The sequence below is a fragment of the Triturus cristatus genome, chromosome 9 (genome assembly GCF_964204655.1).
Source record: "Triturus cristatus chromosome 9, aTriCri1.1, whole genome shotgun sequence".
Taxonomy (NCBI): Eukaryota; Metazoa; Chordata; class Amphibia; order Caudata; family Salamandridae; genus Triturus; species Triturus cristatus.
The window spans coordinates 923,800,264-923,816,718 of NC_140592.1; the positions used below are offsets into that span (position 1 = coordinate 923,800,264).

Below are 16,455 nucleotides of genomic sequence, written 5' to 3' on the forward strand. Positions count from 1 at the left end.
GACCTCAGTATGACTCCATGGAAAAATAGTTAAGAAACTGATGTCAGTGCTCTGGGGTGGCAACTGTATAGGCATTGCGCATTTCATTTCCGGCATGAATGCTGCCACGCCGAGCCGAACAACTCCACCTACTGGCTCTCAAGAGGATTGCTCAGAAACATTTCCAGATATAATCTAACGCCTGGGCAGGGGCGACTCCTTCGGATTGTCACCCCTACTGGCTCAGAGCCAGCAAGTAAAAAATAAAACAATATCTCAGTATAGTTTTATTTTTCATTTGCCGACTCTGGGCCAGCTTGTGCATGGAGGGGCGGGGCCAGGGCATGGGAGGCATACGTGCAGTTAAGTGCGCTTGTGTGGTAGGACAGCCGTCTCTGGCCGGCCAAACACACATGCCCACTTAGGTTTCTCCAGCCCAGCTGCATTGAGCAGCCGCCCGCCGAGGCCAATCCCCGGGGTGCTCTCATATGAGAGCAGCTCGGGTATTGGATGGGAGCGTGATGCTTTCATAGGAACTTCGGGAACTGCAGCAGAGGAGCGCGAGACGGACGGCAGCACCAGCATTGCGTGCTTCCCATTGGCCCCCTCTCCCCCCCCAAGCCCCCCCCCCCCCCCTCCGTGCTTCTGACTTGGCCCACTTTCCTCCACCCCCTCCTCCCCGGTATTTTAACGTGTCAGCCGCCACTGCGCCTGGGGATAATTTTAAGGAAGAAGATCTACGGCTAGATGGAGAGTTTGCCAGTAAAAGTGTTACCAAAGGTAAGTAATTTGTTCTTTAGGAATTGGTAGCACCCGTAAGTATAGCCATGTACTCGTGTATGTAGAGCTACCATGTGCCAGTGACTTTCTAAATATTGCCCTTGGTATGGTGGATCATGGTAGGTTTTACCTCTAGAGGAAATAACTCCTCATCCTGCGTCAATTATTGGTTAGCGTTTTTGTGTGCACTGACTACTTGCCCTTGTGTATTTTTGTTTTTTTTTTTGCTCAGTGGCTTTCAAGTACGTGTCATTCCACTCAAGTGTTTACATTAGGTTTCACAATAATTATCTCAGTTCTGTCATACACTGCCAACCAAGCAATTCATTTCAATGTGATAACAATGTCTCTAATGTTCACATTTGAAGTAGTCCTTAATAATCACTTGATGCTTTGTTTTGTGATTTTCTTTGTGGGCATAGCAACACCACATTGAAGAATAATTATGAGGCTGGTAGAAGTTAACCTTATTAGGAGCTATAAAAACAAGCGATTTGTTTTTTACCTTAAAACTGTGGTTGTGCTCTCTTGCAGGAACGTGTAGATCTGGCTCGGCAGATCGAAAAACTAGAATATCAAAACAGTAAAGCAAAGCAACACAACTCCTGGTTCCAACAAGCAGCTGAAGCTATGGAAATAGACTTGGATGATGATTTATTGATAGGTAGGAGTGCATTCTATTTTTAAATAAGTTGCTTGTGGTCAGTAACCAACAATGTATAGCTGGAGTAATAGTTTGGAGAAAGAAACTGTGAGAGAGGATTGGCATTTGCCAGAGTGCTGTACGGCTTATGAAGTGCGTGACATGAAAACAGTTAATTTATGGGCTTTGTTGTTGCTGTAACTGGCGTTCAATACGTTTTCTTCATATGTATAACATTTGTTAGATGCACTTAAGCTCAATCGGTTTGAGACCCTGGTTTAGATTTTACCTATTGGAGAGATCCACTTTTAAAGTTGCTTGTAGGCGAAACATTTGATTCAAAAAGTGCAGAACCCTGACTGGAGAGGCCAGGCAAAGGATTTTGAGTAGCCAGTTCTACAAAGAGCCCATCGCTCCCCACGCTCGGTGGCAGTGCGGTAATTGTTTGTAGGTTTACTGAGGATGTTGTCTTTAAAAGGCTTGGTGTGCCATACACAGCCTTACATTTATTTATTATTTTTTTATTGGATAATAGTAATCAGCTCAAAGATGGAAGGGCAAATGGTCAATTTGTTTCAGTTCCAACAGCAGCTGTGCTGCTGCATTTTTAAAACACTGAAGGTGCTTCATACAGTAACCTGAGAGTACAAGATGCAGCCCACGTCTGTCATAAATAGGATATAGCCAATTGGACAACCAAACAGAGATGTTCAGAAAGGAGATTTAGGGATGAAATGTAATTAGAATCGCATTTCTGTGTGAATGGCCCTAGGGGCAAAGGTAAGGGAAAGTCAATGACATTCAGGCTTTCTACTAAAGTAAAAAGGGGAAAGAGGCCTAGTGGCAGGGCCAGAGGTTGGTAGACCGACAATTAAAGTGAAGGCAGCCAATGATGATTTCCCTTTTAGGTGCGTTTATTCATGTTTTTTGCCTCATGATCAGAGGACTTACCTTAGTTTTCAGTTGTATTTTTTTATTTTTTTTGTCTTTTCATGTTGTTAAGATGGGATAAGTATTGGTATCCCTCGTGTCACTTCTACAGATATACACGTGTGGATCTGAAATTTCCTGTAGTTTGATAGTTAAATAAAAGGTATCAACACCCTTTAACATTTAGTGTTCATTCAAAGGACCGATAAACAATAAGAAAGGGCAAAAGTAGGGTAGGCTGTGATTACAGGCAAAGATGAAGAGTAGGAGTGTTTTAGTGTGCAGTAACGTGATTTAAAGCAGAGAGGTAGAATTAGACGGAAGTCAGTGAAGGAGATATTAAATTGGAGGACGCCTTTAAAACATCTGAGATCAACTAGTAGTGAGTTTCAGATGGCCGGAGCAGTACCAGGGTAGGACTGTTAGTTTTTCTTGAGTTCAATTTATGCATTGCAGACTAAGCATATTTATGCATTGCAGACTAAGCTTTTTTATGCCTCTTAATACCACTAGAGATTTTAGAATAGGCTTTTTAGTGGTCCTGTCATTGTAATGGAGTGTCACCCGTTCTTTTCTGCAAACATATCTTGAGCAAAAATATTGTGTTAAGGATATTTCAGGAAAAAACTGTTTCAGGGGTCAAAACATTCACACATATGTCTCTAGGCAAACATATTTTCAACCTTTGTAACATTGAAATATATTTTCCATTTGCGAAGCAATCAAATAACACACTCATGGCAACCTTCATCAGAGAATAGCATGCTTGGGATATCAAGAGATGAAGCGTTTTATTCTACTGGCAAAAATCTCAGCGTACATGGCACATCTCCAATACAGAGGAATGTGTTTGTGTTTGGTTAGGCAAAACGCCCTGAAAGGAGATTAAGGCTTTACTGAGCTAAGATGCTGCTCAAGATCACTGAAATAGGATGTAGATCAGATGCAACAGTTTCTGAGAACTCTCTTCACATTAGATAACTTCATCAATGCTGACCAGTTTGAACAAACAGCGGATCTCATAGGGGTCTCTTATTGCACGAAAGTGGATGTTTAAAAGGTAACCACTTAATTTCGATACTCTCCTCTACCCGAATGCAATATCACATCTTGGGATCTTCGTCAGGCTGTTCACAGTTGATTAGCTATGCCACAAATTCAAGTCAATTGCAATTTTGGGTATGTGCAGCTTATTGCAGATGGGGAGCATGATCGCCTATGAATGGTGTTTAGCACTTTTGCAAGATTTGTAATGCAGAGCAAAAACCTTGATTGAAGATTGCAATATATACACATATATATATATATACATATATATATATACATATATATATATATATATATATATATATATATATATATATATATATATATATATATATATATATATATACACATATATATACACACATATATATACACATATATATACACATATATATACACACATATATATACACATATATATACACACATATATATACATATATATGTTCGAGGAATATGAGCTGCAGATTACACACTTGTGCATAGATCCATCTGGTGTTGGGCCCGGATTTTTGCAGTTGTTTTTCCTCTTGGAAAGTCTTTGGAAGTCACGAGGTCGGTGACTCCTCCTTTGGATCGCATTGCGTATGGGCTTCGGCTCCATCCTCAGATTGTTTTTTTCCGCCATCGGGCTCGGATGTGATCTTCACGCTCCAGTTCCGAACAGGTTTCCAGTTCAATCGACGTGCAATCCTCACCCCAATTCGCGGTATTGTTTCGATCGCGATCTCCACACTCGACGCGGCTCTCATCGATCAACACCTTCGATTCCAGTCGTCGACGCTGGCCTTCGGGCCTACCCAAGCTCCGGTCCTGGCTCATGGAAAGGACTCCCTTCAAGAAGTGCCCTCGATGTGGGTCCAAATTCCCCCACACCGATCTCCACGAAGTATGTAATCTCTGCCTCTCCCCTGAACACGAGGCTCGAGACTGCCCAGCGTGCAAGTCCTTCCGGTCCAAGAAAACGATTCGGGACCGAAGAGCAAGAAGGACCATGGCGCACTCGTCGACGGCGATTCCAGATGACATCTTCGGAGAGGGCGTTGACGCTCCGGAAGAACACCACACCGACGAGGCCACCGGCACCGATATCTCGAAGCCGAAACACATCTCGGCACCGACCAAACAAAAAGCCATTTCCACATACTTCCAAACAGGACATTAAAGCCAGAAAACCAACGGCCCCGACGCCTTCGGCGCCGATGGATAAACCACCTTCAGAAGAACTCTTTACACCGGATCCCTTGCAAAAGACATTGACCAAGGATCCCAAAACCGTACATTTGATGCTCAACATCAAAAAGAGACATCTGGAAAAACCTACCCCAGCTCCACATCCAAAGAGGAAGGACTCTGCTACATCACCTTTCAGAATGCCTTCCCCACCTCTTCCACCCCTTCCACCTTCTCCACCCCCTCCTCATCATTCCCCAACACCCCCTCCGGATGATGATGATCATGACGATACATATGATGACATGGGGGACGTGCCCCATGATTTACATACAGGAGACCCCACTCCCACAGGCTCCCCAGACCCATGGGACTATTATAACAACCCCAACATCCCTAACGTCCCACAAGAGGATCTCGATCCCTCGAGACCATCCCCACCTGAAGACTCATTGGGGTTCAACCATTTACTCCAGAGGGCGGCACACTATCACGGGGTAGATCTCCATACCGACCCCGTGGAGGAGGATTTCCTCCTCGATACTTTCGACACCACGTATAGGGCCACCTCTATACTGCCCATGCTCAAAGGAGTTGTAAAACATGCGCCAGAGGTCTTTAAAGACCCAGTCAGAGCCAGGGTTATTAACCTGCGCATTGACAAAAAATAAAAAGCCGCCCCTACAGATCCCTCCTACATCAGAGGGCCAGCACCCCTAGATTCCCTGGTAGTATCCACAGCACGGAAGAGGGCCAACTCCCAGACGTCAGGCGATGCACCACCACCGGACAGATAGTCAAAACTCTTGGACGCATCCGGCAAGCGCACTGCATCCCAAGCTGCCAACATATGGCGTATCGCCAATACACAAGCGTTACTGGCTAGATATGACAGGGCCCATTATGACGAGTTAGAAGCCATAATGCAACACCTCCCTGACAAATACAAAAACAGGGCAAACGAGTTAATTCAGGAGGGTAAAATCATCACTAATACCTCCATCCGTTGTGCCCTAGATGCAGCAGACACCGCCTCCAGGGCCATCGATACTAGCGTCCTCCTCCACCGCCATGCCTGGCTCAGGATCTCAGGATTTAAACCAGAAGTGCAAGCTTCCATCCTGAACCATCCATTTGACCAGGAACATCTGTTCGGCCCAAAAGTGGATGAGGCCCTAGAAAAAATGAAAAAAGACACCGACACGGCCAAATCTATGGGAGCCTTACAATCACACCCTCCCAGGCGTTCCTTTCGCCGTTCCTCCTTTCGGAGCACATCCAGAGGCGACTCCTCTGATACCGCTTCCACGTCATACAAAGCTCATACCCAATCCACCTTCACAAGGGGTTACCAAAGAGGCGGCTACAGGGGCAACAATAATAAAGGCAGAGGCAAAACAAACACCGCCCGCTCTGCCCCCACACCTGCCCAATGACTTCCCTCCACTCCCCCCAGACCATCCCACTCCGGTCGGGGGCAGACTCCAAAATTTCCTTCATGTCTGGGCTACCATCACCTCAGACAAATGGGTGACACAAATAATTCGGTCAGGCTACTGCCTAGAGCTAATGTCTACCCCCCCAAACATTCCACCCAGACAACGCCCAATGTCACAGGAACATCTAGCATTACTAAAGCAGGAGGTAATCTCCCTCCTACAAAAAGGGGCGATAGAACACGTTCCTACCAACCAACGAAATCTGGGGGTGTACTCCCTATATTTTCTTACACCAAAAAGGGACGAGACTCTACGGCTCATCCTAGACCTCTGGCCCCTAAACGCATACATACACTCGGACCATTTTCACATGGCAACACTTCAGCAGGTACTTCCCCATCTCTCCCAAAACGACTTCCTGGCCAATTTAGACCTAAAGGACGCTTACTTCCACATTACTGTACACCACGCTCACAGGAAGTTCCTCAGATTCGTAGTGGACAACCAACACTACCAATTCAAGGTACTCCCATTCGGAGTCACAACAGCACCACGGGTATTCACCAAGTGCCTAGCAGTCGTGGCAGCACACCTCAGGAGACAACACATCCATGTCTTCCCATACCTAGACGACTGGCTAATAAAAGCCAGCTCATACAACCAGTGTGTACAACACATGCATGCCACGATCCAACTACTTCACCAACTGGGCTTCACAGTAAACCACACAAAGTCCCATCTGCAACCGTCCCACGTAAAACAATACCTCGGTGCCACCATAGACACCTCGAAAGCGCTAGCCTACCCCAGTCCGGCCAGGATCACAAGCATTGAGGCTCTACGCGCAAAATTTATAGCACAACACTCCCTTCCAGCTCGAGTGTTTATGCAACTAATCGGGATGATGGCCTCTTGTATATTCATAGTACCTCACGCAAGACTCCAGATGCGTCCTCTCCAAGAGTACTTAGCGCGCCAATGGAACCAGGCCCAAGATCAATTAACAGATCTGGTGTTGGTAGACGGTCGTACCCATCGCTCTCTGCAGTGGTGAACCACCAAAAATCTTTCCAAAGGGCGACCGTTCCTGGACCCGGTTCCTCAGATAATACTGACAACGGACGCATCGCTCTCCGGCTGGGGAGCTCACCTGTTACATCACACTATGCAGGGCAGATGGACACCTCAACAAAAGTCACTCCACATCAACCATCTGGAGTTACTAGCAATATTCTTAACCCTGAAATCCTTCCAGACACAGATTTTCAGGCAAGGCAGTCCTAGTCCGCACAGACATGACAGCCATGTACTACATTTAAAAACAAGGCGGCACACACTCTACACAGCTCTCACCTAGCGCAGAGTATATGGAGATGGGCCATACCCCTTTAAATCTTTCTCCTGGCCCAGCATGTCCCAGGAGTCCAAAACACTATGGCCGATCTACTCAGCAGACCGGCACAACAGATCCACGAGTGGGAACTACATCCACAAGTTCTTCACCCGTACTTTCAACTGTGGGGGCATCCACAAATAGACCTCTTCGCCACCCACGGAAACGCCAAATGCCCAAGCTTCGCCGCCAGATATCCACACCCATTGTCCAAAGGCAATGCGATATGGATGAATTGGTCAGGCAAATTTGCGTACGCTTTTCCGCCTCTCCCACTCATTCCATTAGTGGTGCGCAAACTACAGCAAGACTCCCTCACTCTCATGCTAGTAGCTCTAACTTGGGCCAGACAACCTTGCTACACCACACTGCTGGAATTATCTGTAGTACCGCACCAAAAGTTACACCTCTCTCCACACCTCCTAACCCAGAACCATGGAGAGATCAGACACCCGGACCCAGCTCAGCTCAACCTAGCGATCTGGCTCCTGAAATCCTAGAATTCGGTTACCTTAATCTTCCCCCTGACTGTATGAAAGTCATCAAAGAAGCTAGGCGACCCACCACTAGAGCGTGCTACGCCACCAAGTGGAAGCGTTTTGTTGTCTACTGTCACAACAATACCATCAATCCCCTAGATGTGTCCATTCAACACATCATAGGCTATTTACTACACCTGCAAAGATGCAATGTAGCCTATACGTCTATTAGACTGCACCTCACAGCCATAGCAGCTTATCTGCAAAACAGGCAACATCTATCACTTTTTAGAGTACCTGCCATTAAAGCCTTCATGGAAGGCCTTAAAAGGATGATTCCACCCAGACTGCCACCCTCACCAGTGTGGAACCTAAACATCGTTCTCACCAGACTAATGGGGCCTCCCTTCGAACCTCTGCACAAGTGTGAACTCCAATTCCTAACATGGAAAACCGCTTTTCTTGTAGCCATCACTTCCCTCAGAAGGGTCAGTGAAATACAAGCACTTACCATTCAAGAACCTTTTCTGCAAATGCACCATAACAAGGTTGTTCTCCGTACCAACCCAAAATTCCTCCCTAAAGTCATTTCTCCCTTTCACATAAACCAAGCGGAAGAACTACCAGTTTTCTTCTCGCAACCACAAACCGTTGCAGAAAGAGCTCTTCACACACTAGATGTCAAAAGAGCCTTACTCTACTACATACAGAGAACACAACCTTTCCGCAAGACCAAACAGCTGTTTGTCTCTTTCTCTCCACCACACAAAGGGCAACCCCATCTCCAAGTCGGGAATAGCTCGGTGGATTGTCAAATGCATTCAGATTTGCTACCACAAGGCAAAACGAACGCTTTCCGTTCCCCCCTAAAGCCCACTCTACACGCAAAATAGGGGCTTCAATGGCATTTTTAGGGAACATCCCATTAGATGACATCTGCAGAGCAGCTACATGGTCAACACCGCATACTTTCACTAAACACTATTGTGTAGATGTGCAAACCAAGCAACAGGCTAGTGTGGGCCAGGCTGTACTCAAAACATTATTTCAAACCACTGCAACAGATACGGGTGGTCGCCGCTAAGGGTGGGTACTGCTATATAATCTATGCACAAGTGTGTAATCTGCAGCTCATATGCCTCGAACGGAATATGCTACTTACCAGTATGCATCTGTTCTTGGCATGTAGAGCTGCAGATCTACACACGCCCACCCGCCTCCCCGGCCACCTTTATCTGTTCCAGTTTTTCTTATTTAGATACAACACACATGGGCATCTTGACTGTTTATTACTACGCTCCATCTTTCCCTGCTGGCGAAAAACAATCTGAGGATGGAGCCGAAGCCCATGCGCAATACGTTCCAAAGGAGGCGTCACCGACCTCTTGACTTCCAAAGACTTTCCAAGAGGAAAAACAACTGCAAACATCCGGGCCCAACACCAGATGGCGATCTATGCACAAGTGTGTAGATCTGCAGCTCTACATGCCAAGAACAGATGCATACTGGTAAGTAGCATATTGCATATATATACATATACATAATATAAATTTGTTTTGCATTTCCAGGTGGCAGAAACCGAGAGCAGGAAGATCACAAGAAGCAGAAGATGTTGAAAGACATGAAAAAACAGTTAAAGCGTTTGCTGTCTCAGCCGGTGGTGAAAAATCTGTTTAAGACCAAGTACCCAACGCAAGGTGGGAAGCTGCAGTTGCCCCAACTACCTGCGGCTGCATCCGAATCTGCCTTGAACACCATTTTCAAACAACGGCAAAAGAAGAAGAAGCCAGCTAAAAAAGTGAAGGCGAGCAACACAAGTTTGTAGATATTCAAAGGAACCATTCTTTGCCTATTCACTGCTCAAAAGTGCCTTCCCCAAGGCAGCCACTCTCCTACAAGGCCCCAAAGGCTATCAGTCCCATTTTTGAATAAGTCCTTCCTACCCTTGCAACCGCCTGCTTCATGTTGTATTTACAGGCTTAATCAAAATTAGTGGCTGACATTTGCAAATCCTATGAAAGCCCCTGTTGGCGTTAGCCTCCTACTTGTGGAGAAACGATCGTCTAGTGTTTCAAAAAGTACAATAAACCAGCCTTGAGATACAAAGGGCGAGTATTAAAACATCTCTCCAATTGCTACTTTAAGAAACATTGTGAATCTCTATTTAAAAAAATATGTAATTTGCCTGGCATGATGTACAGATGTTACAACAAAATTATTTAATCCAGCCACACTTTAAAGCCATTCTGCTGTGTGTTCAATGTGAAAAATAACATGAACGCTTTACAAAAAAATTGACTGGACTCCAGTTTTATTCCTCGTTGTGTTATGTTTTTTGTCTAATGTTTCTCGAGTATCCCAGGCACGGGCATCCGATACGTCATTTACACATGGGCAGGAAAGGGATGGCAGAAAACCTTTTTTTTTTTTTCCCTCTCTTTGAAATGTGCCATGGTGGCAATTTTTGAGTGACACTGTTATGCTGATTTAATACAAAGAAATGACTGCTTCAAGGCACCCATGGTTACTTAAGAAATAGCGTTGTTAAGAGATGTAGTTAACAAGCATTGATAAAGCCAATAGGTCTCGCCAATGCAAGCGCTATGGCCTTTGTCATTGTGGTTTATCCATGTTGTACATCTGTGCAGCATGACTGAAAGTAAAGCAACAAAAAGTGGTATGTTGCGATTCTTGCTGGTAGCGTGATTGCGCTTTTTTCCTTTTCTTTCAGTCATTCTGCGCAGCAGCTGCGCTGTTGGACAACATGGTTAAAGAAAACATTGGCAAAGCCAATTGCTCTTGTGTAGGTGAGACCTATTGACTTTGCCAATGCGTTTTTTCACAAGCTGTCTGATTTTTGGTTTTCATGAAAGTGTGTAGAGTGCAGTTTGCCTTTCTGGATTATTAATGTGCTAAAGTCTGGCGTGCTTGAGCCTACAACACAATAAGCCAACTGCAGAGATTATTAGAGATGTCCTTGCCAGCCGTTAAAGTTGTAAAAATGTATACAATTGAGGGAAGTATGGGTTGTTTAACAACTGACATGCATCTAAAACCAGCCAGGATTATGGCTTTGCCAATGTTTGCGCTGCGGTGGAATTCCCGCCGCAGCGAAGGAGTTAATAGAGAGCAAGATTCAGTAAAATCTGTGAAATATAAAAGGGAACCAAATCACTAATCTGGATTACCTGAACATGTATTACATTAATTGTTCAGAAATCAGCGTGTATGTTTTTCCCAGTAAAGTTAAGGACATGGATATAGGGACCTAAAGGGACCAGTTTCACTGTTAGTTCTAAAAATAGTCTTGTCTCTCCAAAGAAGCCATAGAGCCTGTATCCCCGTAACACCAGGGTTAGGGCGTCGATCCCCTGTACTTTCTGATCCCCAAGAAGGATTACTTCTTCAGACCAATCCTCGACCTCCATCCTCTTCAAAGGTACATCTTGTCAGAGCACTTCTATATGTTTGCCCTATAGGATGTCATCTCCCTACGGCAGCAAGGGGACTTCATGGCCACCCTTGACCTAAAGGACGCCTATCTTCACATTCCAATGCATCTAGCTCATCGCAGCTACCTCTGTTTCATGGTAAGTGGTCAACACTATCAGTTCAAAGTTCTACCCTTCATAGTCACCACGGCTCTAAGGGTCTTCAAAAAGTGACTAGAGGTGGTGATCACTCACTCTGAGGAGAACCAGAATCCACATGTTTCTTTACCTTGATGGCTGGCTGATAGGGTGTAAGCAGACACAAATTTCTGGTCCACACCCAGGCCACAGTCTTCCTCCTTCACACACTGGGGTTAACATTAAGTGCACAAAGCCACACTTCGAACCACTTCAGATCCAACCCATTTTAGGATTAGTCCTCAACTCTATAGAGGGAAAAGTCTTCCCCAGTCCTCAAAGAATACAATCTATCCCACAGTTGGTGCCTCTTTTTCAGCCATTGAGTCACATTCCAGTTCAAACTGTTATGCGCCTACTAGGCATAATGTAATCTGGCATCACTATAGTGTCCCACACTCTGCTTCAAATGTGTCTACTTCAAGGGTGCCTCTCCAGTCAGTGGTCACTAGTGCAGGGTCACATGGAGGATCTAGTGCTGGTAGGGGCTAGCACCCATCACTCTGCCATGGTGGAACAGCAACATCTTGCTGCTGGGCAGGTCTTTTCTGGTCCCTGTTCCGCAAGTGACCATCACCACAGACTCATCCCTAGCTGGCTTGTGGATACACTTCAAAAACATGAAAGTCCAAGTTCTGTGTCCATCTCCTCTGGGAGGGTCTTTACATCACCCACTTGAAGCGGTTAGGCATTAAATTAGCGCTAAAGGCATTTCTCCTTTTGATTGAAGGCAAATCAGTCCTCGTGTGTACCAACATAAATGCCATGTTCTATCTACAGAAGGAGAGAGGCACCCACTCCTCTTCCTTTTCCGCCTTAGCCCAACAGATCTTGCACTGGGCCGTCCATCCCAAAGTTATTCTCCTGGCAGAATACCTGCCAGGGATGGGCAGTGACTTTGCAGACCTACTCATCAGGACGCAGCAGCAAGTCAGCAAGTTGGAACTCCACCTGCAAGTCTTGCTCTCGTACTTCTGCAGGTGGGGTAGTCCTCACATAGACCTGTTCACAACAGTAAACACGCAAAATGCCTAAACCTGGGCAGCTGATTTCCACACTCCCAATCCATGGTCAATGCTCTGTGAATCATTTGGTATGGGGTGTAGGAAGCTGGCTCTGTTTTTACTATACCCAAGTAAGGAATAGTGTGCACAGAGTCCAGGGAGTCCTCAGAGGCATAGCAGAGGCTAAATTAGGTAAGTACCAACAGCTCTCTTTATGGTAGTGTGGGTGAGCAGTTAAACTTATCCAGAGGGTGTGTTGAGCATTTATTGTATTCACTTAATCAAGGACTGACAACACACACTCCGAGACAGAATCCAGACCAATTGGATAAGTATATAAAAGGTATACTTGTGTTTTATTTCTAGACCCAAGCAGGACTAGGTACAGGTAGGTAGAATACCCTTTCAAGTGTAAACATTTACACAGAAATGCAATTGGGAATAGATTTGCAGTTGTTGCAGGTTTTGGTTTCAAAAAGCAGGTTAAATTACACAGTATTTACAGATTGATTGTTTTGAGAATACTTTTGGATTACATAGACTACTCTGGTGGTATGCCTAGATACCACACGGGGATCTCACAATACAAGGTGATTAAGACTTTTTAGCATTTGCAGTGTAGGTACTTTTTCTCCATACAAAACATCAGCTCAACTCTTGAAAGTTTTAGGAACAAAAACCCATATCATTGGTTCCTATGGGAGAAAAATGTTTATCAGTTTTACAAGTAAGTAAACATCTTACGATTGGGAGGTTTGGGGGTTAGGACCAAGGTTCCCCAAGGTCTAGGTTAGCACTCAAGTTGCACCACCAGCTGGACTGAGACGGCCGGGTGCAGAGTGCAGGGGCCCAAAGTTAGCCAATGGGGCCTTCGGTCAGGGGCTGCTTATGAGCTACCCTTGATCTTGTTAGGTAGGTCGCTCCCCCTCCGCACAGCACTACCTGTGCGTCCTGTCCTTGCCCCAGCTGCCGCTGATGAGGTCTGTTCTATTGTTCATTATACTGCCTGTATCGTTTTCTCTTTTGCTGTCTCTTTTGCTGTCTGTGACTGCTGTTCTCTGTCTTCCCCCTGTGCCTGTATTTTCTCCTGTACCCTTCTTTTCTTCTGTTCCCATCGTCACCCCGTGATCTGTGCCCTTTTTCCCTTCTGTGACCCCCGTGATCTGTGCCTGTTTTCTAATTCTGTGACCCCCGTGATCCGTGCCCTTTTTCCCATCTGTGCCCCCGTGATCTGTGCCCGTTTTTCTCCTTCTATGACCCCTGTGATCTGTGCCCGTTCTCTCCTTCTGTGACCCGTGATTCTGTGCCCTTGCCCTCCATGCCATCCACCACTCCCGTTCCCGCCGCTGCGTCCCCTGCGGCCCTGCCCCCTGACTGTACATCCGCTGCCCCTACCTCCTGCCTCCCAGCTGCTCCTCCCTCCCACCTCCCCATATATGGCGGCCGCTGCGCGGTGAGGTGAGCGACCCTTGGCCTTGTTAGGCAGGTCGCTCCCCCTCCGCACAGCACCGCATGTGCATCCTGTCCTTGCCCCAGCTGCCGCTGCTGAGGTAGTTGAGGTCTGTTCTATTGTTCATTATACTGCCTGTATCGTTTTCTCTTTTACTGTCTGTGACTGCTGTTGTCTGTCTTCCCCCTGTGCCTGTATTTTCTCCTGTACCCTTCTTTCCTTCTGTTCCCAACGTCACCCCCGTGATCTGTGCCCTTTTTCCCTTCTGTGACCCCCGTGATCTGTGCCCGTTCTCTCCTTCTGTGACCCCCGTGATTCTGTGCCCTTGCCCTCCGTGCCGTCCACCGCTCCCGTTCCTGCCCCTGCGTGCCCGCCCCCCTGACTGTCCATTCGCTACCCCTACCTCCCATCTCCCAGCTGCTCCTCCCTCCCACCTCCCCTTATATGGCGGCCGCTGGCGCGCCTAAGGCAAATCCGTCTGCGCCCGTCCGCGCCTGGACCGCCCCCAGCGCCAGGACCCTTGGCCCCTGCTACGACTCCAGCACCCTCCACGCCGGACGATCACGCACCAGCTGCCTGGCCGCCCCGAAGTGCACCCAAGGAACTTCTCCTGCCGGAACTTCAGCTTCACCAGCATCCGGCCTGCCAACCCACCTACCAAAGAACCCAACCACCTCAGATGCATCCTTCTCCACACCCGCTCCGCACGCAAACACGCCGTGGAACTCTGGGACCTACTGGACTCCAACACCCCAGACGTCGCTTTCCTGACAGAGACCTGGTTGAACTCCTCCTCACCCAACATCGCCATAGCCATCCCGGAAGGTTATAAGATCACCCACAGGGACCGCCCCAATGGAGTAGGAGGAGGAATCGCCATCGTCCACAGGAACTCTCTCAAAGTCTCAACCAACACCAACGACACCCTCGGCACCGCCGAACACCTACACTTCCAGATCTACACCGATCCCAACACCACACTCCGAGGAACCCTTATCTACAGTCCCCCGGACCACGAGCACAGTTCAGCGACTCCATCACCGACCTAGTCAGCACACACGCCCTCGCCTCCACAGACTACATCCTCCTCAGGGACCTGAACTTCCATCTTGAGAACAACAACACCAACTCGTCCACCCTGATCAACAACCTCGCCAACCTCGGACTCAGACAACTCGTCACTACACCCACCCACTCCGTCGGCCACACGCTGACCCTATCTTCTCCGCAAGCTCCCACATCTCCTTCAACCACACCACCGAGCTCCACTGGACCGATCACTGCTGCATCCACTTCACCTTCCGGAAACCCACCACGCACCACCGCACCCCACAGATGCCGCGCCACTGCTGGAGCAAAGTCACCGAAGACAAGCTGTTGAACTTGGCCCTTTTTGCAGGGTCATCCCTAAACTTTTTGCCTTCCTCCTATATTTTTTCTGACCTGTTGCTGGCTGTTTTATGACTCTGGGTACTTTACCACTGCTGACCAGTGCTAAAGTGCATATGCTCTCCCTATTGTAAATTGATGTATGAATTTGTGATTTCATGATTGGCTGATTTGGTTTACCTCTCAGACCCTAGTACAGTGCACCAGGAGTGCCCAGGGCTTGTAAATCCAAATGCTGCTGGTGGGCTTGCAGCACTGGTTGTGCCACCCACAGAAGCAGCCTGTAAAAGTGTGTCTAAGGTCTGCCATTGCAGAGCCTGCGTGCAGTCTGGTACTGTCATGCTGACTGGCAAGTGCACCCACTTGCCCGTCCCTAAACCTTCCCTTTTCTTCATATCAGACACCCCTATGGTAGGCCCAAGGGCAGGGTGCATTGTAAGTATAAGGTATGACATGCCCTGGTGTGTGTGGCATGTTCTAATAGTGAATTACAGCTATTTTCGTTATTCACTATTGCAAGGCTACCTGTTCTCCATACGCCAGAATGGGCAGTTTTATTATTACATATTATAATCCTAACTGACTCAGGGAACATGGTGAATATTCAAATTTAGTATGCCGGAACTCAGAATGATAAAATACAACTTTTAGTGAAGTTGGTTTTAACATTCTGTGTTTGAAAATACCCCTTTTAGAAAGTAGGTATTTTCTTGTCTAACGATTCAAACCTGCCGCTGCTAGGCTGTGTATTCCTTGTTTGGAGTTTGAGTGACAGGGGCTGGGGAATTCCCGGAGACAAAGTGAGTCAGCACAGGGCTGAATAGAGAGATCTCCATGTAGATGGGTGGGAGGAGTTGCACCTGGGACCTGAATAGGGATGTGCCTTCCCGCCACAATGCTGGCTCCACCCCCAGTGGTGCGTCTGATGGCCTTGGCCTACAATCAGAAAGGAAAGGAGGAGTTAGGTAAACAAAGTGCTCCAGGACTGACCAGAACCGGTTTGAACAAGGCAAAGGCCCCTCTGCCCCCAGAGGATAAAGGATTTTGGGGTATAAGTATTGGGACCCTGATCCCAAGAATTTAGATCACTTTGGGAAAACAAGAAGAAACCTCTGCTGAG

General features: G+C 47.0%; 1 protein-coding gene across 2 annotated transcripts in view; it reads left to right on the forward strand.

The window, feature by feature from the left end:
* The window catches only part of DDX24 (DEAD-box helicase 24), a 204,041-nt gene extending 194,057 nt beyond the window's left edge, over positions 1-9,984 (forward strand). For both annotated transcript variants that reach the window (XM_085626472.1, XM_085626473.1), the window contains exons 8-9: positions 1,294-1,423; positions 9,432-9,984. In XM_085626472.1, the coding sequence (XP_085482598.1) occupies positions 1,294-1,423; positions 9,432-9,688 (387 nt within the window). In that variant the 3' untranslated portion in view covers positions 9,689-9,984. The remainder of the gene's footprint in view (positions 1-1,293; positions 1,424-9,431) is intronic.
* Positions 9,985-16,455: the final 6,471 nt, after the last annotated feature.